Raw genomic sequence first — 24,886 nt, 5'->3', positions numbered from 1 at the left:
TGCACTTCTGATCAAGCAGAACATGCTAAAGCTGATATAAACTACATTTGGTCACTTTGTGTGGGCTAAAACCAGAGCATTCTTTCTACCAAGATCCATAACTTGCATCAGAGTGCAATAGTTCCATATAACTGCACATCTCCCCACAGTGCCCTGTTTCTACATAGGAATTCTTGAATTGCATCTTAACTTTAGCTCTTGCTCTTCCTATTGCAGTACAGTCAAAAATACTGGAAGAAACCCACATCCCTTTATTTCCTTTTGATTTGTGCTAAGGAAAGAAATAGATATCATTTATTATAGTATTATTTATTTATTATTTATATTTTCTACAGAAATACATATGTATATATGCATACAGAAATATATACATATATATAACCTTTTTCTATTTAACTGCTCTTTTACTGTTTTGTTTGGTTGATTAGTGTTTGACCATAACCAGGATTGTTAACAAGTGACATTAATTGTAAGTAATTACATTTATTCTAAGATATAACTTGACATTATTAACATTATTGATTACACTAGTGTCTCTATAAAGTATGTAACAGATAAAATACACATTCCCTTCCTACCATTCAAAAAGGAGGAGAATCAACACTTCTCTGTTATATCCACATGAAAAGCTCTTTGGAAAAAAAAAAAAAGCAGTCTTTGTGCTCATGTAAAAATGTGCTGTTAAGTACAAAGAGCTACTAAAACAATTTTAAGATGCTGATGCAGCTTCCTAATTGGGAAGTTACCACCATTTTATACATTGAAAATTTCAAGAGCAGAGTCACTATTTAGTAACTCTCTGCACCTGCTGTAGAATTAATATTTAGATTTCTTTTAAGCAAAGACCAGATACAAAATTTAGCTCCTTTAGTGTCACTTGTTTTACCATAGCTTTTAAACATTGTCATTTTGTGCATAAACCAGTTTTAAAATACTTTGGAAACTCTTAACAATATGAATGCACTCAAAATAGAAATTAGTCAGGGAAGCAAGAATGAGCATAGTTACTCTAAAAAATAACTTCTGGGTCCCTGCAGAATAACTCTTTTTTCAAAATAACATATATTTAAAAATTATAAAATACTTGCCCAGTATCCATAGTTTCATTTTTTTTTTTTTTAGTACAGTATATAAAGGCTAAAAATACGAAAATTTTTCCCAATTTTAAAATGAAGAAAAAATTCCATGCACTTATAAATACATCCAAGTGTGCCAGGCTGCAGCCAGTCAGAAAAAGCAAATTGCAAATATAACATCTCTGTACAAACAATATTTATTATTGAGTTGAATCCTTAAACTGTACCATTTAAGCCCTTCAAAGTTAGAGAACAGGATGTATAAAAAGGGTTTCCCATGATCACTCCAGCTACCACAGTAATGAAAGCTAGGAAATAGGAGGAGGAAAACAGCTGGAGCAAGGCCTTCAAACAGTTAAAATTGTTATAGTACCAATAAGAGTTGATGACTTACTGGAAGCAAATAGTCAGCCTGTAAGTATTCTTTCACAAGATTAAGATGTTTGTGTACACAAAGCAAAACACCCTGAATATCATGAATCTGTGCATTATTTCATGTTTCTGGTTAATTTTGTTGTACTAAAATTTCAAGACAGGATGGAATCATGAATTTTTATTTGACTCCACATAAAACTTCTCATTGTGCTTCTGACTCCTCCCAATGTCCATTACACCTGCAGCAATTTGGTCTTGGGTTTGACTGGATTAGGCATATGTTTCCTAATTATATTCTTGAGAAGGATCATGGAGATGAAGTGTGAATGAGGAAATTCTGTAGCTGTTTGTAATAGCAATATATTATTACCTTTAAACTCTGAATGTGCTGCTAATACTTTGGCTCTAGAAAACATTTCATGGGAGTTTGCTACAGGCAATTCAGTAGAATCAACTGATAAAAGCTGCTCCTTAACTAGTTATCCAGGTCTGCTTCCAGGAAGTTCCCTGGAGCTAGAAGCTGCATTTTGCCTCATGGTAGCTGCATCTTTCTGTCTATTCAGCTTTAGACCTTGAAAACTCCCTGAAATTCCAGTCCTCCATTTCTAGATCTTGTCAGGAAATTGGTTATTTTTAGTCAGGTTGTACTTCAGTGGTGGCTTTCAACAGTTATACTGTGATAACCAACCAGCTTAAGCACACAAAAATTACCTTATATTTCATTTTTTTGTTGTATCTCATTCTTTATAAGTGTCATCTCAAAGATAAAATTTAAATTAAAAATAATTAAGAACTAATCCCTTATCTTTTATGTGGAAGGGTTAAAACACAATGGAATTACAGCTCCTTTTCATAAGATTTCTATCCAACATTATTTTGGGTCAATCTCAGGTGCTGGAAATCTGTACAACTCCTAAATTTCCAGTGAAACTATGCCAAGTTACACCATATCAAAATCAGCTGAGTTTAGCAATCCTTATTCTATTAAAAAAAACCAAAACCCTTTTACTGATGTTTCATGTTAATGTAAACATTCAATTGTTTACAAATGCTTTAGAACAAATGAACAATTTGACAATTAAACAAATAATTTGACAAGAACGTTTGTAGTAGAACCACTATAAGAAATCTTAGGAAAATATTAATTAGAACCCTAAGCAGTTTGCAGTTCTTGATTTTTCCAGGGTTTGCATACAGGTAATGTCCAATATAAAAATTTCCTGTTTGAAAACTGAGAGCACCTTTGGACAGACAAATCCTTTGAAGTTTCTTCAATTTTCTGAGACCTTGAATGATTTCCTTGAAATCTTGAGCTGTTCTTCAGTTGGACTGAGGGTCGTTTCGAAAATGCATTGCTGAAGGTTCAAAAAACTGCAATAAAAGTTTAGAGAGGTTTAAGCTGTGGGCTGTTAACCAAATCTGAGTTAACCACCAAACCCTCCTTCTAACTCTCTCAGCAGACTCAAAATAGAACTGCATCACAAGGAGAATCCTCTTAGAAATTGCTGCTCATTACCTGGATCATCAAAGCTCAGTTGTTAGGTATGTATAGCAATGACTGTTCCTCCTAAACTTTATTTTTCCAATGTTTAAACTGAAAAAAGATGTCATGATATGCACTACAAGCTTTATAATACCAGTGCACTGAAGCTAAATATTTTTCTTGCTCTTGTTTCTTTCTCTGTTTTCTTCCCACCTGACATCATTAGCATCTTCGACTCATCATGTAACTCTTCTCCTGCTGTCCTTCTATGTTCTCTGCATCCAAATAATATCCAGGACTCAGCAACTTTGGTCCATTCAGTAACTTTGTATTCTCCTGTGCTCCCAAACACAAAAGCTAGTCTCTGCTTCTTTTTCTGAATTTATCATCAAAATTTTAACATCATCTCCTTATCTAGTTTGATTCACTCAATCAGTCCGTGTTTTATTACATGAAAATCTGTAATATAATGTTGCATATAAAAATTAAGATAGATAAATTTAGAAATAAGATGCATAAGATGATGTGGCAATGTCATATGCATTGTGAGTTATATGGCAAAGGTAGTACAGCTCTTTAAAAGGGGACACTTTGCATTCTAAATCAAGTGAATTTTAAAATAAACTGTGTGTGTAATTCACCTACCAAGGTCACTGTCATATTATTCATGTCATGAGTATTCAGCTCAAAGACTTAGGAAGATTTAAAACAGAAAATAAAGCCAGGATATGCTGTACAACAAAATAAAAAGCTAGACTATTTTCCTCATTTTCCCTTCAATTTTTCCTCATTTGTCAGAAAGGTTTGCTCTGCTTTCAAGAACTATTTCTATTTGTCTAATTTAGACAAATGTATCTTGTTTGTTACTGTGTAGAGCTTCTTGTGGATGGCAGATATTACTCTACAGAAAAACATGAACCAAAGAATTGTGCCTGTTATATCTCCCATGTATAAATCATGGGGATGCCACATCTTCAAACCATCCACCTAATTTAATTAACCTTACAAAGAGAGGGAGTAAGTCCTCTTACAGTAACTCCGATGCTTTATTTTTCTCATAGTATAAATAGCACAGTGATATCACTTTAGTTAGCACCTGTCATGAGAGAAAAAGGAGCTTATCTTACAAGTATCCATATTTCTCTGGACTAAAAACTAGCATCTGATATTTTATACATTTTGTAGTCCTTTGATTATATTAGGTTGTACCAATATACAGTCTAACAAAATGCAGACAGAACTTCACTAGTTTAATCTTTGTTCTGACCAATACAATTTTTGTTCTGTAATGCTATTGCTATTCCTCAGTGCAAACCCATTTACACTGAAATATCTTATGTATCAAATTGCACAATGGATGACTGATATTGAATGTTTTCTCACTTGTTCCAATGGAGAACTGAACCCTTAATTTAAATACTAAGATCAGAAGATGAATGTTATCCCCAACCATATATAAAAAGCATTCAGGTGGATTACTTAATTTTAACCTGGATTTTTTTTTTTTCTTCAGAGAATGATGCTTTTTTGATTTAAAATATAGAAAAATATTAATCTTGCAATGAAAATTTGCTACTAAGCTTCTTGGTTTGCAAAGCTTGACTTGGGTGCAGTATGTATGGAAGTATAAATACAGAGTTCAGTCTAAGACACTTTTGCTGTCTGTCAGTCCTGGCTGCCCCTCCCTGTGAGGGTGGTGAGGCCCTGGCACAGGTTACTCAGAGAGGCTGTGAATGCTCCATCTCTGCAAGTTTTCAGAATCAGATTGTATCAGTCTGGGAGCAACCTGGTCTAGTGGAAAGTGTCCCTGCCATGGGAGGGGTGTGGAATTCTATGATCTCCAAGCTCCCCCTCAATCCAAATCTACAATGATAACATTCAAATGGAGCATGCATTTTATTAAAAACACCTTCTTCTTTATACAAACCTCCAAATAAAAAAAAACTGTGTACTTTACATACTCTTAGTTTACATGTATAGTAAGAGAAAAGGTGATTAACCTGAAAATTATTAAATGGAAGGGGAAGAAAAACTTATCCAAGGAGCACTTTGAAAACTATCCCAAAGTTCTCAAAATCTTGCAAGATACAATACACAAAAATGACTTTTTCATTCCTGTAACATATGTTCCATTATTTAAGCCATAAGAAAATTGCTTAGTAGAGTACCACACTAGTACCAAACAGCTTAGCAAAGAGCTCCTCATTCCATGCAACTCTGTGTCATTACACTAACAAAGCTGCTCATTGCAGCTGAGGCTCTGAGTCCAGAACATGGAGAAAAAAGCTGGTTTTGCTCTTCCTTCAAAGCCAAAGGAAGAGTTTGGCCAGAAAATAATGACAGGAGTTGAAAATGACCTTTGATTCCAGTGCTAATAACCTGCTTTTGCAAACAGGTTCATGAAATGCTTGATTTATTCTCTGTGTACCTCCACAGACAGTAGGTAGCTGTTTGGTTTAAGCACATCAGTTGGTGAATGATGTTCTCCACTCCAAACTGCACTACTAAAAATCCTAGAAAGCTGCATAATAAGAACTGGTGCACTGGAAATTTGTATATTTCAATTAATTAATTGTATTTTTCCTCTTTCTGGTTTTTAAGCAGAAGTCCCATGAAGTCAAAAAACTAACTTAAAAAAGCTAATATACCTGAAATACTGCACAACATGCACTTTTAAAATTGAATAAGCTGAATAATACTGTAACAACATTAAATCTATTGGGCCTGAGGGAGCCAAAGATAAAGTTTAACTGCCCTTGAAGCATGCTTTGTTCACCTAACTTTTCAACCTCCTCTCTTTAAAATGAAAAGCTTACATATTTTTTATATATTTTTAAAGCAAAAAGAATCCTGGTCATTGAAAGTAACAACTGGTGATACAACATTTGAATTAGAAACCTAGGAGTGTATATCAAAATTATTATTAATTATAACTGAGTACACGATTTAGGAAGAAGAGCTTGGTCAAAATTTACATAATTGTTTATATTCTTCATAATTCAAAACACCCCAGCTGTCAATATGGTCCTCTTTTCTAAGTCTTGCTGCTGGACTTCTGTTATTCTGTAATGCTACTACAGAACATAATTTTTGAGCTTCTGAGCATATTTGTGAGCTGGCACAGAAGTCCTTTAAAAATATTTATAGTCAGCACTTAGTCCTAGATTTGGAAGTATTTTAAAAGCCTGGTTCTAGTGTTATTATTAATATACAAGGTTTAGTGTAAATATTTCATCACTACCAAGGGAAGTGGCAAGTATGTTCCAAATATTCCCAGATCCAAAATGTGCATGAAAATGAAATCACTGGAGTCTTGGCAAGCTATGCAAGCTGAGGAGCTGGCCCCTAAACAGAAGTTGTCATGATCAGACATGAGCTTTTTGAGTATCTCTGTTCTCTGGCTGAGATAAGTAATTTGCACACATAGTCAATATTTTAATAGCAGGATCAGTAACTGTGGCACAAATGCTAAATTTACCACTGGGCAGGGTTGGAGTGGCCAGGAGTTGGCAGCTGTGACCTCTTGAGAGACATCTGCAGGAACATTTGTAAGAGACAGTGTCTCCTACCTTCCTGCCCTCACAATTCCATAGAAGCTGCTTGGCAGCACACTCCATCTCTGAGAGACAGCATTCTCTAGATCATATTGCTAGCAAAAATTAAAGTCTGGTAGAGCAGCAGCCTTCTAGCAGAGGTAAGGTGCCACCAATCAGCACTCTCTTGTTTCCTCTGAACTGCAACATCTCTTGGCTGCCCACAAGATTTCCCTCAGCCTGCTTTGACTTTAACCTAGGAAATAAAGGTACAGCCTGATCCCCACTCATACCAGATTTCCAGCCTCTATTTTAATTGATATAGAGACTTTGTGCATTTAGTGCTATCTAAACACCATCATTATCTCTCTGTCCTAAATAAACTAAATTTACCAATCATATTTACTGCAATGTACAATGAGATCCAAAACTCTAGAGCAATGAGGCAAATGAAGATATTTTTTACCAAGGAAATAGGACACCATTAACTTTATTTAGGCAAAAAGTTGGGAAATGGAGATTTAAAGCATTAAAGACTTAAAGTTTAATGACTGATTACTAACTGATTATTCTAGACATGCTCAATTTGCAGGGCACATGTCTTTTCTGAACCTCCAGGATACCTGAAGATGTAATCACTCTCTGCCTGATTCAAACAAACTTAAGCAAAGATTTTTCAGCCTCATCTGCATAAGACAGTACAGCTATATGAAAAAAAACCCAGGAAAATGTATTGAAATATACAAAATAAGGACTCTTGATTCACAAACTTTATACTGTAATTATTAATCCTTTATACTATATAACAAATTTTTGAGGAGTCATGGTATTAATTCACGGAGAAAACTTTAGGATATTAAAGTCCTTATTTCTTTCACTTCATAGCTTCAACAGATATTCCTGCCATTCCTTACAACAGGCTCAGAAACAGAAGATTTAAGTTCAGTTTGTTTGCTGAGAATGGCACCACATGCTGTCTTACAGAGAATTTTCTGCTCAGTGCAGCATGGATTAGAGAGAGGTGTTTACATTTCCCCTCCTCAAACAGCCTTTCAGCATTGTGCTGAGTGCTACAGCTGGTTTTTTTGGGTTTTTTTTTTTTTGTTTTTTTTTTGAGAAAACACTCTAGTATTACTTAGAAAGGACTGATGAACTGAATTGCAACAGTAAATGAAAAATTGAAATAACGCTGCCCAAGTAAACATATTACATATTATAGATGAGTTTTCAGAAAATGTACTACTCACTTCCATAGTGTCCTTTGAAAGATAAACAACCCAGTAGACCAGGTTGAATCCTGCAAATGCCACAGGAAAGAGGATCCTGGAATACTGGTCTATTTTACTTGCACCTCCAATGGCTGGTGGTTGTGGTGGGGCTGGTGGAGCAGCAGCCAGTGGCTGACCCTGGGCTGCAGTATTTGATATTATGCTGGGCTCAGGAGACTGCTCTGCCTGAGATGTTATGGAGTTTACTCGCTTCTTCAGGTTAGAGTTGGAGTCAGAATGCTGTGAAAGGAAAAAGAGGAAAAAGTGGATATGGATAGAGTCTTAGGTTTTGTGATCTTTAAACTTCTTTCCAGCTTTTAACTTAACTTTCTGGTTTTATTGTTTCTCTGCTATAGTGCGATCTCAGAAAATCACAAAAATAATGCATCTATACAGAAGGATATTGTTTATGGCCTAAAGCTTTGTTGTAAAGCAATGAAAGAATATGTGCTTTTCATATTTTTAACACTGTGGCAAGTGGAAGCTCAAAGAGAGAAAAAGAAAAGATGGAGCTAAAAGGAAAATAAAGAAATGCTATATCTAAATTGCAGTAGATTGATATGAGTGAAATTTGTGTAGATATAGATCAAGATTAAACAAAACAGCAATATGGGCTGGCTCAGGTGCAGTCTTCCCTGACTGAGCCCATTGATGAGTTTGGTAAACACTGAATGGAGTCAAACAGTCATGCAAGAACTAGAAAACTGCTGCACAAAAGGCAATGGACTAACTTTACAGCTGCTGAAGACATGAATGCTAAAATGTCCTCTTGCTTTTTCTAGGATAAAATTTCATTTTAAAATATGTTTCATAATTTCCACAGCAATTCCATGCATACAACTGAAGACAAATATACTTAACTGTAATGGGACTATTTTATTTTCATTTATGGTGAAATGAAACCAAATTACTCCCATATTTTCTGCAATATTCACAACCAGGTCCAATTACTCTTCAGAAAGCTGTATTAAAGCTCTTATGAAAACTCAGCCAGAACTCAAGGACATGTAGAGCTTACCTCTTACTGACTAGGCTAACATGTATATTCATTTTGTACATTGGCTCCCTTTGGGGCCACGTTGCCATATTTTACTTTCACAAGAGTAGAAGTAATAGAGTTCTTTCTTCCAAAAATGACTTAGGATCTACCACAGGCTCTAAGGCTGCTCTCATGGATATCAATTACCCAATTTCACAGTAGTGTCAAATAGGAGAAATATTCAAAAACCTTTCTGCTGCTGCCATACCCCAGGACAGCCATTGGATGCATGGCAGCAGCTGCAAGATTTATCTGATGGCTGAGAAAATACAGAAGGATGCTGTGAGTGACTTTGTCTGTTTGTTGTTTGTTTCCAGATGAAGTACTGTAGTATTTTAAAAGCCTTATTTTAAAAGCCTTATTTAAAAAGCCTATAAACTTCTGTTAATATGGAGCTTAAGCCTGAAACTTTGTCCATAAAACTCATTTCCCAGATTATTGAAGAAAAATCTTGCACACAAAATCACACAACATGCACAGATGTTCTTGGATTTCAGTACAAAGCTTTTTGGTCAGCAGAATAAGATGACCAAATGACTGATGCAGATGAGGGAAGTCTTGGACAATATAAATAACTGCCACTATAACAGCATATACATCTATAGTAAAATGGAAGACTAACATTGGAATGATTTTAAGGTAGAAAAATTCTATTAGATAGGCAATTTCCAAAGTCATTCATTGGGAGTCATTTAATGACAACCATTCACTTAAATGTAGCCTGCTGTCAGCATTTTGGGGATTTATCTCACAGGAATTCTAAGCATAGGAACAGATTTCAGTCAATCAGACAAATGACTGAGTCACTGAAAGGAGAGGAAGCATTTTCTGAAATACACTGCCCATTCCTGTACTTGGGCCACAATTTCTAGACAACAGACAAACCTAGCACAACTGGTGTCTCCTGGGTGACTTAAAATAGTTGTAACAGGAATTATCCTTCCAGAAGTAATTATTACTGTCAGAGAATTGGAACAAGTGATATTTCTACAAGTTCTGTCCATAATGAATGGACTGATACTCAACTAAAATTAAGGAAAAGTGGATTCCTCACTGCTGATCTTAGTCTAAAAGGTGAAGAGAACTTAATCTTACTTCAAAAGGAAAAAGATACTTTTTCTGTATGTATTTCCCTTACCTATTGCCCTTTTTCTTCCCCTACAATCAATCATCACTTCCAATTTGCCCTCTATACATTATATGACTGTTGTCATGTTCTGAATGGGCATTAAATAGCATTCCTGCTCTGTGCCTATCTGGAACACAGATGTTTAGTTTTGTATTTTCCAGTAACACAGCAAGCAACAGACAGATTTAAATGGAGGATGATCTACAGATGTGTCACAAAAACAGAAAGAGGGTTATCCATGTCCACTTGCACTAATCATAATAATAATCCCACTCTATAAACAGACTGGCTGGCTGAGCCTGCCTTCCTGCTTTCACTCGAGTTCTATTCCATTTTGCCTGCATGCCCTCCTTTTAACAGTACTGTACATGTTTGCAAGGTACCTTGTTTTACAATTTACTGTGGAATAACTTGACCTTTTGTGGAGAATATGTGGTTCCTAAAAATACAAGTGCTAAGGTAAATCTCAGCCATTTTTATCTACAATATTATGGCACAAAGTGGGTCAAATTCTACTCTGGATTATTCAAGCATGAATCAGGAATTACAGTGCTGAGGTGATGGAGTTAATAGTAAGTAGAACAGATGCAGCATATGGTCTTTGGATGATGTTTAGTACTGAACATATTTAGAATGTGGAAGTAGTAAATCTTTGTGATCATTTGAATAGGCACTTGGAAAAGTGTAATCCTGGTCATTATTTTATTTATATTTATTAAATCTTATTCCTATATAAGGAGGACTACTAAAGTAGGGGGATTATCTCAATGTGACTTCATCTCAAGAAAAACCCCGAGCAGTTCTTTACACTGTCTTTAATAGTCCTGTGTCCCCACAGCAGCAAACTCAGGGTCAAGTCTATTTTCTTCTAAATCCCTACTCAGGATGTGGAATTCTAAGTTCAAACTTATTGCAGATGTGTAATAAGGATGTTTCTCAGTATGGGAGTTGTTTGCAGACCAGACTGCTTCCCCAGAACCACAACTTATATTTTGCATTGGAATTCCCTGCTAAACCAAGAAGAGGAGGCAATGAGGAGACCATATAATTTCTTATTACAGCTGTTCTGAACAGCAGCTACAGTAATTTGTCTCGTATATCTAGATTTAACTTCTCATTTTGACAAAGATTACATACAGTAACATCATGAATGTTAACAAAACACAGAGGGAAAATGGAAATGAATAGCCTATTTTGCATAGCTCACAGAGCCAATCACTCAAGTAAGGACTGTTTTACAAGTAGCAAGAACAAGAAGCCTGAGGCACGACACACTGTGTTGTAAGGAAATAATGGATTTGCTGAAGTTACCAAACCTTGATTCAGAGAACTCTTGCACTCATGTGGAATGTCAGTCCCATCAGGCCATTAAACTTGCAACTCTATGAGTAGGCAGTGACATAGAACAGATTGCCAGTTCATTGTTTAATGTGAGACACCATTACACCAGCCCAGACAAACACTGGTATGAGATGGCCTGTAAGGTATAGTCTGCCTTATTAAGCTTTTGGAGCCAAGCTATCTCATCCCCTGGAAAGCTCATCGTGTCTATAAAGGACTGCTCTCTCACATCTCTCCTCAACATCACTAGAATTTTATATTCAGAATATCTCAGGAGGCTTTCATCAAATTTCTTGCATTCCAGATCTAAAAGAATACACCATACATAACCTTGGAGTAAACAGAATTCTTTGTCTGCTCTTTCTGATTCTTTTGGTGCACGCTAACTGTGCATGAATGCACTTTGTTCTTGTGTTTCTTCCTCTCAAGGGATTTCTGTAATTCATATTTGTAGAATTCTCTTCTCTTTTGCTTTGTACTGCAAATGCATATTCTCACTATCAGTTCAGTTTGTGACTTAACAGTAACATGAATCTCCTATATATGCAACCCAGATACTGGATAACATTAAACAAATTAATATCTGTATGTGCTTCCTTCTCTCTCTTTTAGTCACATCTCTTTTTCCTGCTAGCAATGCAGTAATAAGAGGTTCATGAGAATAAACTCTAAAAATTTAGACAAAAATAAGGTTATTTCTTCTTTTCTTCATAATTTATTTGACTAAAGGCACTGAACTTTCCTTATACCAAAACACACACACACAAACCAACCCAGAACCAGAACTGTCTGTAAAAGACAGAATGCCTACTTAAATATATAACATTTTTTGCCTCTGCTCATTAGTAGATACAGTTTGAGTAATTTGAACCATTAAAGACATAACAGCACATGCTAGTGACTTATCTCCCAAAATGAAAGTTAAACATGGTTTAGCCCCTACATCCACCAGTGTGATCTGTAAAAACTCTCCTTGGCTATTGAACAATCCAAATGCAGCATCTTCCAACAGGAAAGTTCATTGCAGTATGCAATATCATCTTTTGGCCATCTACTAAGGAACCTCATTCAAAACAGTCCTGTGCAGTTCCAGTATCCATCTCATGGCAGAGATTTATTATAAACCCTAATTTGGACACTTCTTTAAATGTCTCATCAGTGGGATCTGATTTTAAAAATGTCTATTGCAAACAAAGTGTACTGTTTATAGACATAAACAGTGTCCTGCATAATCCAAAACTGAATATAGTTTAGAAGTCATAAATAGCCCTAGCTTTAGGCATCTCTTTAGGAATTTTAAGTTACCTTTGCTAGAAATACTGAGGAAAAACATGCAGACTTGTTTTCATCATTTTTTACCCTATAAAAAGGGTTAAATCACTTAGGTTAAATTATTCACTTGGAGCATGTGAAAACCATGTTCTCTCTTAACCTCTAGGAACTGAAATTCACTTCTCTCAGAACATAGCCTAAACATCAGGTGAAGATGAATAAGGGAGAGGCTGTTACCTTATTACTTCAAAGCTATTTTAATTTGCATGGAAAAATCTATAGATCTATCTATACAGGTAGAAAGCATAACTGAAAAATAGCCAATGGCCATTTAATTAAAACTACTGTCATGTAAACCAGATATGCAATAAGGAGAGCAGAGACTGGAACTTTGGTCATTCTCTTTTCAGTAGGAATGTGCTAGGGTAGAGTTTCTTCCTAAGTTTATTTGTAGTATGCCAGAGAAAAAATATATAATTGGCACAGAGCCTCTCTGCTGTCAAAATATGTTTTTACATTAAACAGATTTAAATTTTCAAAGCCACATTTGGCTCTTAAATCTATCAGTGTCTATCCATATGCTTTTTGCCTGTAATTAAATTTACTTTATTTTGTTCTCACTACCCTCCTGCAAAAAAAAGTACTAGGACTAGGCCTCAAAGTTCTCAGTTAAGACCTTAAAGCATATCTGTTTATAGGATGATATCTAAAGGGTGGTTGATGATCTAGATAGAAGTACTCTGTTACATCAGAAACATAAACACCATTAAACATACTCAATATATTCTGACATAATTATAGGAAACTAAATTCTCTATGCAGTGACATATGGCTGCTCTGCAGTTGGCAAGGGTTGTTAAGGAGAATAAGAATCTTTTCCTGCCCAAGCCATGTTGTTTTGAAACAAGGCTGGAGGGATAAGGAAGCTCTCCCAGAGGTATTTCACTGCTTATTTCTGTTAAAACATGAGGTCTTTTAGAACATAACTGTAATCAAGCTGTTACAGGGTGGTAATCTTTGGTCTTTTACATGTAGCCTCTCACACGGAAAGGAAGTCTTTTGATCCATGGGGTTACTCCCTGACTATCCCAAAAAGCATTACTGCAAATGGTGTGGTGCACACAGTACCACCAATTCCCTTCCCCTGCAACTTCCAGGCCTGGGATCAATCTAGGAAAAGAAAGCCATCAAGAGGAAACAATGCAATTTACATAGAAAATATACATTTGAGATTGAATTAAAAGCCAAATGCCATCATGGTTTTATATGTATATGTGTAAGATGTTTGGTTTTGACATGCTAAAACCAACTTGGCCACCATATGAGCAAGAACAGGTTTGTGTCAGGGTCCAGATGAAGACTCAGCTTGTTGCCATCGTGTTCTGCAGTGGAACACCCATAGTTTTGTATTTCACACAGGGATTGCCTGCAGCTGATGAACAGAGCAAGCCAAATTCTGCTCTCAGTTAACTGAGGTAAATAGAGAGGCTTTCCTGGAGCCAGCCCAGGCCTGCTGGGCTCTCAGCTCTCCACTGAGCACACAGGCACAGCCTCATCTCTCTTACTGAACCCACCACAGTTCACTGGCTGCAGCATTTTCTCCTACTTTCATTCTACAGTAGAGCAGAATTTGGTTTTCTCACATATTTCTTTTCTGAGTGTACAGGTATTTTGGCTACATTGTAAAAATCTGCATGAGACACTCTCATTGATTTGAATACAACAAGATTTTAAATAAAATTAACTAGACTGAAGGGGAAGGAAGACTGCTTGATAATATTTTAAATTTTTTTGTTTTTCAAGAAACATTTAATCTGGAATTTAAAAAATATAATATATATTCTGTAGATGCATTTATCTTGATTTTAGGCCCTCACTCAACCTGGAAAGGTTTCTAACTGGCTATTTTGTAACTCTTTTCTATTTTCATTTATACCAAACTCCCCAGGCTTCTCTTATGCAGCAGTGGGTCTACCTGTCATACAAAAAGTACTAGTTCAGATAGCCTAAGGTTATTCCCACCATGATTTCCTTTATCCCCTCTTCAGGCAAGTTAAAAGAACAGATCATTAAAAACATATAGTCTGTGTGTTAATATTACTGTTGCTGCTGGTAGCAGAGTTTCACTGGCAGTTGTACAGCCATAAAAATTCTGAAGTACATTTGACTTTTTGTTTTAGAAATGGACTCTCTGAAACTAAGTAAACCTTTAAATCCTCATGTAAAGATATCAGGTGGCTTCTAAAAATGCAAGACAGTATTTTTGATACAGTTTGCTACTCTTCCTCTTACACCTAAAATTCTAACAACTATACATTGAAAAATCACACATAAAAATATTTAAATCACAAAACAGACGGAAAATTTTTTTATGCTATCTAAAAGAGTAAAAAGAAGTTAAAAAGAAAAAAAAATTGTAGATTAGGAAAGAAAAGGCACCAAAGTACAGGGTATGAGAGAAGAAAATATGTTTTTATAATCAAATAAAGAAGACATATACATTAAAAATAATGTATAAGATATGGATTCTCTTAAGCTTTTCTTTCTAGTGATTTGGAAAACAATGTTTTTGGAATAGAGGCAGAGAAAATGAGAAGAAAAGACAAAAAGAGCAGGAGAGTAAGATAAATTAGCAAAGAGGTAAATAATAAGTATTGTGCACAGTAGCAAATAAAAAAAAAAATAAAAAAAAAATAAAAAAAAAAGAGAAAAATCCAGAAGGAAAATAGTTGAAAGGATTCAGAGGCAAACAACTGGAACAATTGTTTGGGGAATACAGGGAAACATGGAATAAATTGGGACCTCAGAAAGGAATTCCTAAATCTACATTAAGAAAAAACTGAGCATTATGCTGTTAAAAATAACAGCCCCAGGACCAGTAATGTAGCTGTAGAAGCACAAGGCTCTGTGAGAATGACAGTCCTGCAGAAATGGTCATAGACTCAGACAATCAGCCTGTGTTAAATACACTGTTAGCATTCCAATTAGACACCTCAGGGCTGTTTCATATGAAATTTTACCACTGACTGCAGTATATCTATCAAAGTTCCTCTCCTCTTATCTCTACTAAAGGGAAAAAAAAAAAAAAGGAATGAAAAAAGAAAAGCTTCTTAAAATCTGTTGTCCTGTAATCACTCCTTTTTCCCAGAATGCCCTTCTGGAAGGCAGCCTCTTAAATCCAATAGCTAATTCTTCTAGAAGCCTTTTTGACAACATCATCTTGCTTTCAATTGAAAGTTCCCTTCATTTCTGTGATCTCATCGAGTCTGCTCTTTCCATTACTGCACTTCTCATAGTGATCCTGGGAGAAAGAAGAGGTGGATGTACAGGGCTTGAAAATGACTGTTTGCTTTGAGACAGATCAGCTCTGCAGAATTTTGTGGACATTGTGGTCTGTTTTAAAGACCTAGTTTACTTTGGGATCCTAAATGTTATGGGATTTACTACCCTTCTAGATCTGTACGGTGTCAGCTAGATGTAAATAATCTTCTTGAGCAGATTGTTGCAAGGTACTTCCTGTATGTGTATTTTATTCCTAGATGCTATTTTTTTTGCTGGTTTTTACTTGAAAAACCTAACAAGTTAAAATTTACAAACCAGGAAGGTGTGTCTTCAGTTTGCTCTTTGCTTGTGTATGGCTGAAGACCTTGATAAGAAATTTGGGTCTTTTAACTTCATAAAACTGATTTTGAAACAGGAAGGCCACAGTGATAAATATATAAACACACATTGTGAAACAGCATTCATGATTTAGCATGAGATTTACAGAGTAACATTTGCAAGCAATTCTGACAGTTTCTTTGATACTAGAAAGACTTCCTGTCTTTCACGTGTACTAAAATCTATCCTTTGTTCATGTTTCCTTCCACCAACACAGATTTTATAAAGGTAAAAGATGCCAAGTTTATGTAAAGGCTAATTACCCATCTTCCAGATGACTCACTTATGTCTGTACCCTTGTACTACAGTGATCCCAAAATCATCTGGCTAATGCACATGTTCATTCCATTGTACACTGTCCCACAGATTCTGCAGACTTACAGGGAGCCACAGCTGCCTGACAATACTGCCTACAGCATTACTCAAGAGAAGTATCATGGATTACAGTCTAATGGCTTTCCTTAAATATCTTGCCAAATAAACATCTCTCTAGAAAATCACATTGCAACTTTAAATAAACACTACAAATAAATGAAGTATTGTCATTTTCTGGAATCAGAACAATGTCTTTGAAAAAAATCACACAATTTGGTTACACAATCTCTTTCAGGTTAAGATGATTTTAATATTGTTTTGCATTCACTACCTCAGCTGCCTGTTCCTATATGATGCTTATTATCAGAAAAGCAAGCAATTACCGAGACAATCTCGTCCTCTGCCGGTACAGTTGCTGCTGATAGTGCTGCTGCCAGTGCTGCTGCCCTGGCTGCCTTCCTCATGGCTCTCTGAGTCTGGAGATTGGTGAAGTAGTTGACAGCTGCAAACTCAATAAGTGCAGAGAAGACAAAGGCAAAGCACACAGCTATGAACCAATCCATGGCGGTGGCATACGACACCTTGGGCAGAGAATGGCGAGCACTGATGCTTAAAGTGGTCATTGTGAGAACTGTAGTGATTCCTTCAAAACAAGAGAAAGAAATGGGGGGCATTAGAACTTTGCTTCAGCCCTGCTACTCTTAAATCATATATATGAAAAAAAATAAACAAAGCACAACACCCTTTTTGATTTTAGCTGTCATCCTACATCCCAGCTAACCAACTAGACTCCTAAGTATTTTGTACCCTTAAGTGACTCATGTATACTGGATTCACCATCTTAAAAGTTCTAGAAAAACTTCCTTAATGCACTGAGCACACTGAAAGGTAAGACAACATTCTACATGGCACAGATTCTTAGAATTGTGGTTAAATATGGCTATGACAAAATCCAGGCTCAAAATATGAAGGAGATTTTCCTTGGGGGGTTAATAAGTGGAATGTTTGGCAGAAACATGGATTCACATATTGTCATTCCCCAACAGTGATCCTCTCTCCTGTTCTTGTACAAGACAGACCATGGCTTACAGAACCCTCACTAAATCAGTCAAATTCTACATTAAAAACAGACAGACCCTGATCCAAATATTTCAAGTAATAACACTTTTGTCCCCTGATCTGTTGTCTTTAATCACTGGATACATTTTTTTAAGATTCACTAAGGGTATCTTGATTTGAAAGCACCCATAGAGCTACAGATAGGGAAGGACAGAAAAGCTACTTCTCTAGAGCTGCTTATCAATTTTCATAGAGCAAATATGGTAATGTAGATCATGGGCCCCATGGTGTTCTTCACAAGAATTAATGAATTTATTCTTTCTGTGTTGAAGTGTACAGCATTAATAATGCAGGAAACATACTTGCTTCCTACTGCTGCCTGATACAAGCAAAAACTGCAAGAACAAACTCAATCATTTACGTACAAGTCTCTATGACTCATATTGACTTATAATTATGCCTGCTAGAATGTAAAAGCTGTGGGTATTTAAAGATAGTAAGATGGAGAATATCCTCCACTCCTCTTTTCTGCAGTTGGGCAAGGGTAGGTGGTGAAAAAAGAATATTGTAATGATCATGTTGAGTTGATGAAGCAATATGCTGTGAGTGATGCTCAGAGGAAAGGATGCAGTGTCATAGCATATTGCAGCATCCAGACAGGGTGACATTACTTTCAGATTTTCTCTGCAATTCTTTCATATGATATGGCTTGCCAGCTGTCTAAGGTTAACTATGTCCCAATGTCATGACTTAACACTCTTAAATGAAATACATATAGGAGATGTTATAGAAATATGTAGGATCCCTACTTCTTGCAAATCTGCCAGACTCATTCTATAATACGAATACAGCTATGCTGGGATGTATTTCAATTTCAAAGGTCCAGAATGAACTTTTTGAAATGATGTGTGATTAGATTAGAATCTGTCCATGTGCTAGTTAGTAATATAATTGATATATTCTGTGTCTGAATAAAATCTTACTGCAGCAGGAATTCAACTTAGGAATAGGTCTCCTATTCTATTTCAGATATAGATAAGAATTCTCTCAACGTGGAGTGAATACTGATGAAATGCTCTGCACTGTGGAAAAGCTACTTCATCATGCTGAATACCAAATTACAGTTGGTAAACTGCAATTGCTGATTGTTTACCCTTGTCTTTACACTTTGAACACCTCTTGGAAAGTTTTGAAGAATATGTTACATAATGCAAACACTAAAATCTGATAACTGGCATTCATTTTGGAGGTAAACAAAGTCCTTTGATTATTTTGTGCTGAGACACTGGTTCAGGCATATTATTATTCCTGCACTATTAATTTCTCTCTTCTCAAATTTAGTTTTGGGACTTACAAATAAAAGTGAAAATTTATAAGTATTTACAACATGATGCATTTTAAACCTACTCAATTTAAAAACTTTTCTTTTTTACTGAAAAAGACTGAAAGTCTTTTTTTGGGCATAAGGACTTTTCCCTCTTTTCCTTAGATTAAGGTATTCAGAATCCATCAGATTTTGAACAAGTCAGGACTATAAATTCAGACTGTGTCCTGAGAGAAATACAAATGGAATAAGGATTGAAATATCCTTTTAAGATGCTAATAGCACCATTTTCCACAATACAGAGAGATGTTTATTCTACTCTTTTCATAAAAGGTTTTCTCAAGTCCATGTTACTCTTCAGTAAGAGGACGATACCTAGGAGCTGTTATTCCAGTGTTTGGTATTTATATAAATATTACTAAATTTGCTACAGACCTACTTGCACATCTCTTCAAGCATGCACAGTTAACTTCCATGCCCATTACGTTGCAAGTCTATTTTACTCAAATAGTAGAGGATGCAACTCTGCAGTTGCAACATGAAGCTACATTTGGCAACATAAAGCCAAATCAGGTAGCATCATACCTGGAGTATAAACCTCAGATATATATATGAACCAGGAGACTCAAAAATCTTTGAGAGCATTAATTCAAACCACTGGAAAGGAAAAAAAAAAAGGGGTCTGCCATGCAGAATGGATATGTCTTTCTCATTATAACTTCAAGCTGTGCTAGGGACATTACTCATCTCACTGATCTTTATCCATCTAAAGCCCTTGTTAGTTGTTTAGATACCTTTGTAGCCAAGGAAAAGAGAGCACTTCAAAATGAGTGTTAGATGAGGTACCTTATGTCCAATAATAACTCCATTCTGTGTGATTTTTTTTCTTTTAAAGCTTTAACTCATATTGGTTTCACAAGACAATAAATCCATAGGAAAAAAATCCTCTTTAAAAAATGAAGAGGTTGACATTTACTTTGAAATTGCCCCCTCCTGCATACAAAAATATATTGAAAATCATCACAAACAAGTCTAGCTAACCAAACATTCTGAGTCAAGAATTTTGACCCTCATAGGCAAATTTACTATCATTTGGTTTTACTTTAGTATTATCTTTTGCTGACTGAAACCTACTAGCTGTCATTCCTAACCCCCCTGGGTTACAGTATCTATAGATACAATTGATTCAATACAGTGAATGAAATGAATGACAAAAGGAAAACACCAATACCAGCCACGGTTCTTGCTGGAACAGATTCTTTGTTGATCCAAAACACAACTTGAGACAAGACTACAGTCATGATGCATGGAATGTATGTCTGAATGAGATAGTAGCCTATTTTCCTTTGCAGATGGAAATAGAGCAGCTGGAGTGAATATTCGCCTAAAACAAACAAGTAATGAAAGGAATGAATGAATGAATAAATGAATGAACGAATTAATGAATGGCAGATGTGATGCTGAGCTGTTCAAAGACCTTAACACAGCATACCAAAAACTGTCCTGGCTGGAACAGACTCCTTGTTAATCCAGAAAGACACCTGAGAAAGAATGACTGTCATAATGCAAGGAGTGTATATCTGTATCATGAAGTAGCCCATCTTCCTTTGCAAGTGGAAATAAACTGTCATGATTACATATTCACCTGGTAAGAGACAAGTATGTCAGCATTATTTTGGCAACATGTCAGTGAACATTATTGGCTTAAACCCAACATAATATGCTCTGATGAAAACACAGACCTCTTAGTACATAATAGAAATAAGCTGCTTAAAGAAAGGTAAAGTGACCTTATGGAAACAGAGCAGAATAATATTCATTTTATGTATTGTTTTTACTGGGGTGGAGATGCAGTGCAAATTCTTATGAATCTAATGAAAAATTCTGTATTTGATGTATTATAATTTTGTATTTGTATTAAAAAACTGTCTTTTAAGAGACAATAGTTAGAGTCTGTCCAAGTTTTACATTCTAAAATGGCAAAAGATAATTAATTTCATTCTATATGAAAAAATCCCCCTGTAATATCTTATTAAGATGTTGCACAACAGCAATACTTTCCACACAGCTCCATCTTACCTGTGTTAGATTTAATTGTTTCACTAGATACAGTTTGTCCTATGAGGTCATATTGGAGAAGACTGGAAGACTCCTGTGGTACTTCTACTGAATGCAATGGTCCCTTTTTCCAAGTATAAATTATTTCACTTTTTGGATAAGCATCTGAGTAACAAAGGGGAAAACTACCATTACTAATTACATATTTTATAAGCAATTGAAAAAGTAAATAGAAGAATCCCTTTTGTAGCTCAAATGCCCACGGAAACATGCATCCTACTCCAGTACGTTCCTAATCTCATTATTGACAAATTGGGAAAAAAAAAAAAAAGGCAACAATAAAAGAAGGGCTGAGGTGGGACCTGAGAGGAACTAGCTTTTGCATCTTAATTTGCTATAAAACATACACATTGATTACCACAGCTCACCTAAAAAAATTCAGAATTGATTATCACAGATTACGTATTTTCGAAATTGTAAGTAATACAGTAAATGTAGCAGAGGTTTTGAGATTTGTTGAATGACCAACTTTGACTACTGGAAGTGTAAGAATAATAAACAATAAAACATGCTTCAACAGTCACCCTTCAGTGAATAAATCCATGTCCATATGAATGGTCTGAGTCTCAGAGAAACAAGTAAAATTCTAGCATAAAAATACAACTTAAAATTTCAGCTATGTCACTAAGTAATATCTTAGGATCTTCTGACCTTCTGACCAAATGTGTTACTTTAACAAACTGAAAGATACAGAAAAACTTACAGCTTCCAAATTTCAGTGGACAAGCATGTCCATCCATTGGGAAGTTCACCAATCGCATAGGACAATCAGCATTAATGGTTAGTCTAGAATACACAGTTGTACACAATGAGAAATGATGGTATGTAGGAAAATGCTGACAGAATCAAAAATACAGCTCAACCAAAAGCAAAAGAACAAGCTCTCACCTCATTGTGTAAAGAATAGTTCCATTCTGCATAATCCTGAAAAGTTTGTTAGGGGTTGTCATATTGTGAGCAATTGATTTTTTTCCATTTCTAAAAAATGTGTCTGGTGTCCAAATTTTACTGACCATTAAATTGTTCAGTCTCAAAATTTCAGTTGGCCCACTAAATTTCAACCTCTCATCAGTCCATGTCTGACGAAAGAAGACATCCATTGTGTATTCCTGTGGAAAATAAATAGGGGTTGACTGCTGTGTAGGGGTCAGCAGTCCCAAGTGGCTGTGGGGACAGTAACTCCATAAAACAACCTAAGACACATGCCAATGGCATTTCATTTACTGCTTACATACTTGATCCTATTAAGTAGTTACTATAATTAGAAACTTAGATTAAGTAGTTACTAAAAAAAGTCATCCATGAAAACATATCCTATTTTCTTATTATTTGAAGAATAATGAATCAGTGAACAGACAATTTGACATGAGTATGGGGAAAAAACCCAACCTTTATTGTACTCTCATATATAGTAATTTAATTCAAAGTGACAGAGTTCTAAGAAAATACAAATGGCTACCTTTCAAAGCCCAAGACTAAACTACCAATGTTTAATTGCCTGGAACAAAAAAATAAGCTCAGTGACTTCTGCAGCTTCCTTTGGATAGCCACAAAGTAAGGACTGATCTGAGTCACATTACAGGATTATGGTGTCAAATTAATATTAATTGATGGGACTCTTCTTCAAGAATTCTTAGTAATGTTTTCACAAGTCTTCAGAAAAGAGCTCTCCACAAAAGTTGCTTAGGAAACAGAGCTAAATCTGGCCAGGGGCAAATTTTGTAAGAATGCCAGGTTATGCCTTCTCTTAGACTGATTCATGAAGAGCAGTGGAAAAACTTTGGTAGTCCTTGGAGCCCACAGTTCCCAGCCTGCAAACTGGACTGCAGGCTCAGGTGAGCTGGTGTTAGAGGAGTGCACAAGGGCAAAAATAGCAGCTCAAGTCAATCTCTGGAAAAATAACAGCAATGGCATCCTCACTTCTATAATTTAACATGTTGCTGGGGGCTACTGCTGTAGCTGCCATATGTCACCCACGTCGCAGCTGCCCGAGTTTGGGGCACACAGCCTGACCAGGGGCAGCAGTGTCAGCAGTGGCACCGCTCCCCTGCAGCCGCTCGTTCCGCAGGGCTCTGCTGGCACACGGGTGCTCACCATCCTCTTCTCAGGGTTAAAGAGCCTCTTCTACCTGCGGCTCTGCCCTCACCTGAGGCTGGGTGCGCCCAGCCCGCTGGCGCCGCCGGGAAATAGCTGTATGCAGCTCTGGCCAAACTGCTCTGCTGGGCCCTAGAGATTGTCTAAGAGATTAAGCCTCGTAATCTGCTTTAATGACGGTCAACTCAGATGCCACCGTAATGAATCCCGGGAAACAGAGCAGGGGAGGCGAGCGGGGCCCTTACCATCTCCACGTCGGACACCGGCCCGAAGCTGGTCACGTAGATGTCCGTCTTGACTTCAGTCACGGCGCCTGCGGGACACGGACAGGGGCTGGGAGAGGAGCGGGGGCGCCGCTTCGAGGGCGGCGGAGACGGCCCGCAAGAGCCGGGGCTGCGGGGCACAGGCAGCCTGGCTGCTCTGCCGCCGCTTTGGGGGCTCCACCGCCTCCCTCCCGCCAGCGCTGCGGGACGAGCCGCTCCGGCCCGGGGCACCCGAGCGCTGCCCCTCGCCCTGCCCCACCCGCCGGCCCCCGGAACGGACGGGGCTCCCCCGCTACCTCCAAATCCCGGCCGGAGCCTGTTGTCGTAGCCGTCCAACAACTTGTCGAGGATCCGAGTGATGTTTTCCGAGTAGAGGTCCGCATCGTCGCTCTGCTCCCCCAGCGCCGTCCCCACGCTGCGGGGAGAGGCGAGTCCCCCTCAGTCCCGCGGCCGGAACCGCCTCAGGCGAGGCCCGGGGGGCGCGGGGAGGGAACAGCTCCCGGCACTGCGGGGAGCCCTCGGGAGCCCTCGGAGAGCCCTCGGAGAGCCCTCGGGAGCCCTGGGGAGCCCTCGGAGAGCCCTTGGAGAACCCTCGGAGAGCCCTCGGGAACCCTCGGAGAGCCCTCGGGGAGCCCTCGGGAACCCTCGGAGAGCCCTCGGGGAGCCCTCGGGAACCCTCGGAGAGCCCTCGGGGAGCTCTCGGGGAGCTCTCGGGGAGCCCTCGGAGAGCCCTCGGGGAGCTCTCGGGGAGCTCTCGGGGAGCCCGCGGGGTCGGCGCGGCCCTCACTCACCTCACGGCCACCCACGCCCAGGCGAGCAGCAGAGCCATGCCGCAGGTGTGTGCGGGGCCGCTCGGGTGCCCTCAGCGCCGTCAGCTGGAGCCGGTGTCGGTGCTCATGCTTGCCCCGGGCCCCGGGGCTCGGCGGAGGCACAGCCCGGCCGTGGGTTCGTGCCGGGTGTCCGCGGCCGTGCGCGTCCCTCGGATTCGCCACCGCCGCTCTGACTGTGCCAGGGGGGAATTAGGGTTTGGAGGGACGGTGCGCGGCCGGAGAGCAGTGACAATAATCGAATAAGGCATTAGGGGAGATTAAAAGGAAGAAATCCACTGCTAGTTTTGGCATGGAATTAGCAGGGACCCGTTAGGAAATCTGGAAAAGCGCTGGCATCTTGCTGATAGAGATTATGTTAGAAATGGCCTCAGCTTTTATTATGTTTATGGTTCACAGGGAGATTATTATGCAGCTTCTACATCATTAGAACTTTGGAGGGAGGGAGGGGGGACCCTATAGTTTACAATTTACTGGGGGTTTTAATCTTTCTCAACAGTTTTCCTGTTGATCAATTCTTGAGAATTGTACAGAGGTCTCCAGTATCTAAGCGTTGATATCTAGACATTGAACACTAAGAGTTGGTTCTGGTTCAGTTTTCTAGTTTTATTTGTTTTGTTTATTTTTCTTTTTTTGTTTGTTTGGTTTCCTTTCTTTTTTTTTGGGGGGGGGGGGGGGGGTTTGTTTGTTTTGGGGTTTTGTTGATTTGT

The 24,886-nt window shown here is 37.8% G+C and overlaps 1 protein-coding gene across 4 annotated transcripts; it reads right to left on the bottom strand.

The window, feature by feature from the left end:
- Positions 1-303: 303 nt before the first annotated feature.
- Positions 304-24,273, bottom strand: GABRA6 (gamma-aminobutyric acid type A receptor subunit alpha6). Of its 4 annotated transcripts, XM_079320037.1 has the most exons (11): positions 24,141-24,255; positions 23,646-23,764; positions 23,332-23,399; positions 21,881-22,101; positions 21,696-21,778; positions 20,954-21,097; positions 20,367-20,519; positions 20,106-20,258; positions 16,875-17,134; positions 7,715-7,975; positions 2,642-2,822 (listed from the first exon to the last, which is right to left on the bottom strand). In XM_079320037.1, the coding sequence occupies exons 1-11, from the start codon at positions 24,176-24,178 to the stop codon at positions 2,772-2,774; spliced, it is 1,551 nt and encodes a 516-aa protein (XP_079176163.1). In that variant the 5' UTR covers positions 24,179-24,255; the 3' UTR covers positions 2,642-2,771. The 4 variants fall into 4 exon arrangements, with proteins under 4 accessions (XP_079176164.1, XP_079176163.1, XP_079176165.1 ...); XM_079320038.1 differs by lacking the exon at positions 20,106-20,258 and having other exon boundaries at positions 304-2,822; positions 24,141-24,273; XM_079320039.1 differs by lacking the exon at positions 20,367-20,519.
- Positions 24,274-24,886: the final 613 nt, after the last annotated feature.

The sequence above is a fragment of the Erithacus rubecula genome, assembly GCF_903797595.1.
Source record: "Erithacus rubecula genome assembly, chromosome: 16".
NCBI classification, from domain to species: Eukaryota; Metazoa; Chordata; class Aves; order Passeriformes; family Muscicapidae; genus Erithacus; species Erithacus rubecula.
The sequence above is the reverse complement of the archived record's forward strand: the minus strand, read 5'-3'. Positions and strand labels throughout refer to the sequence as shown.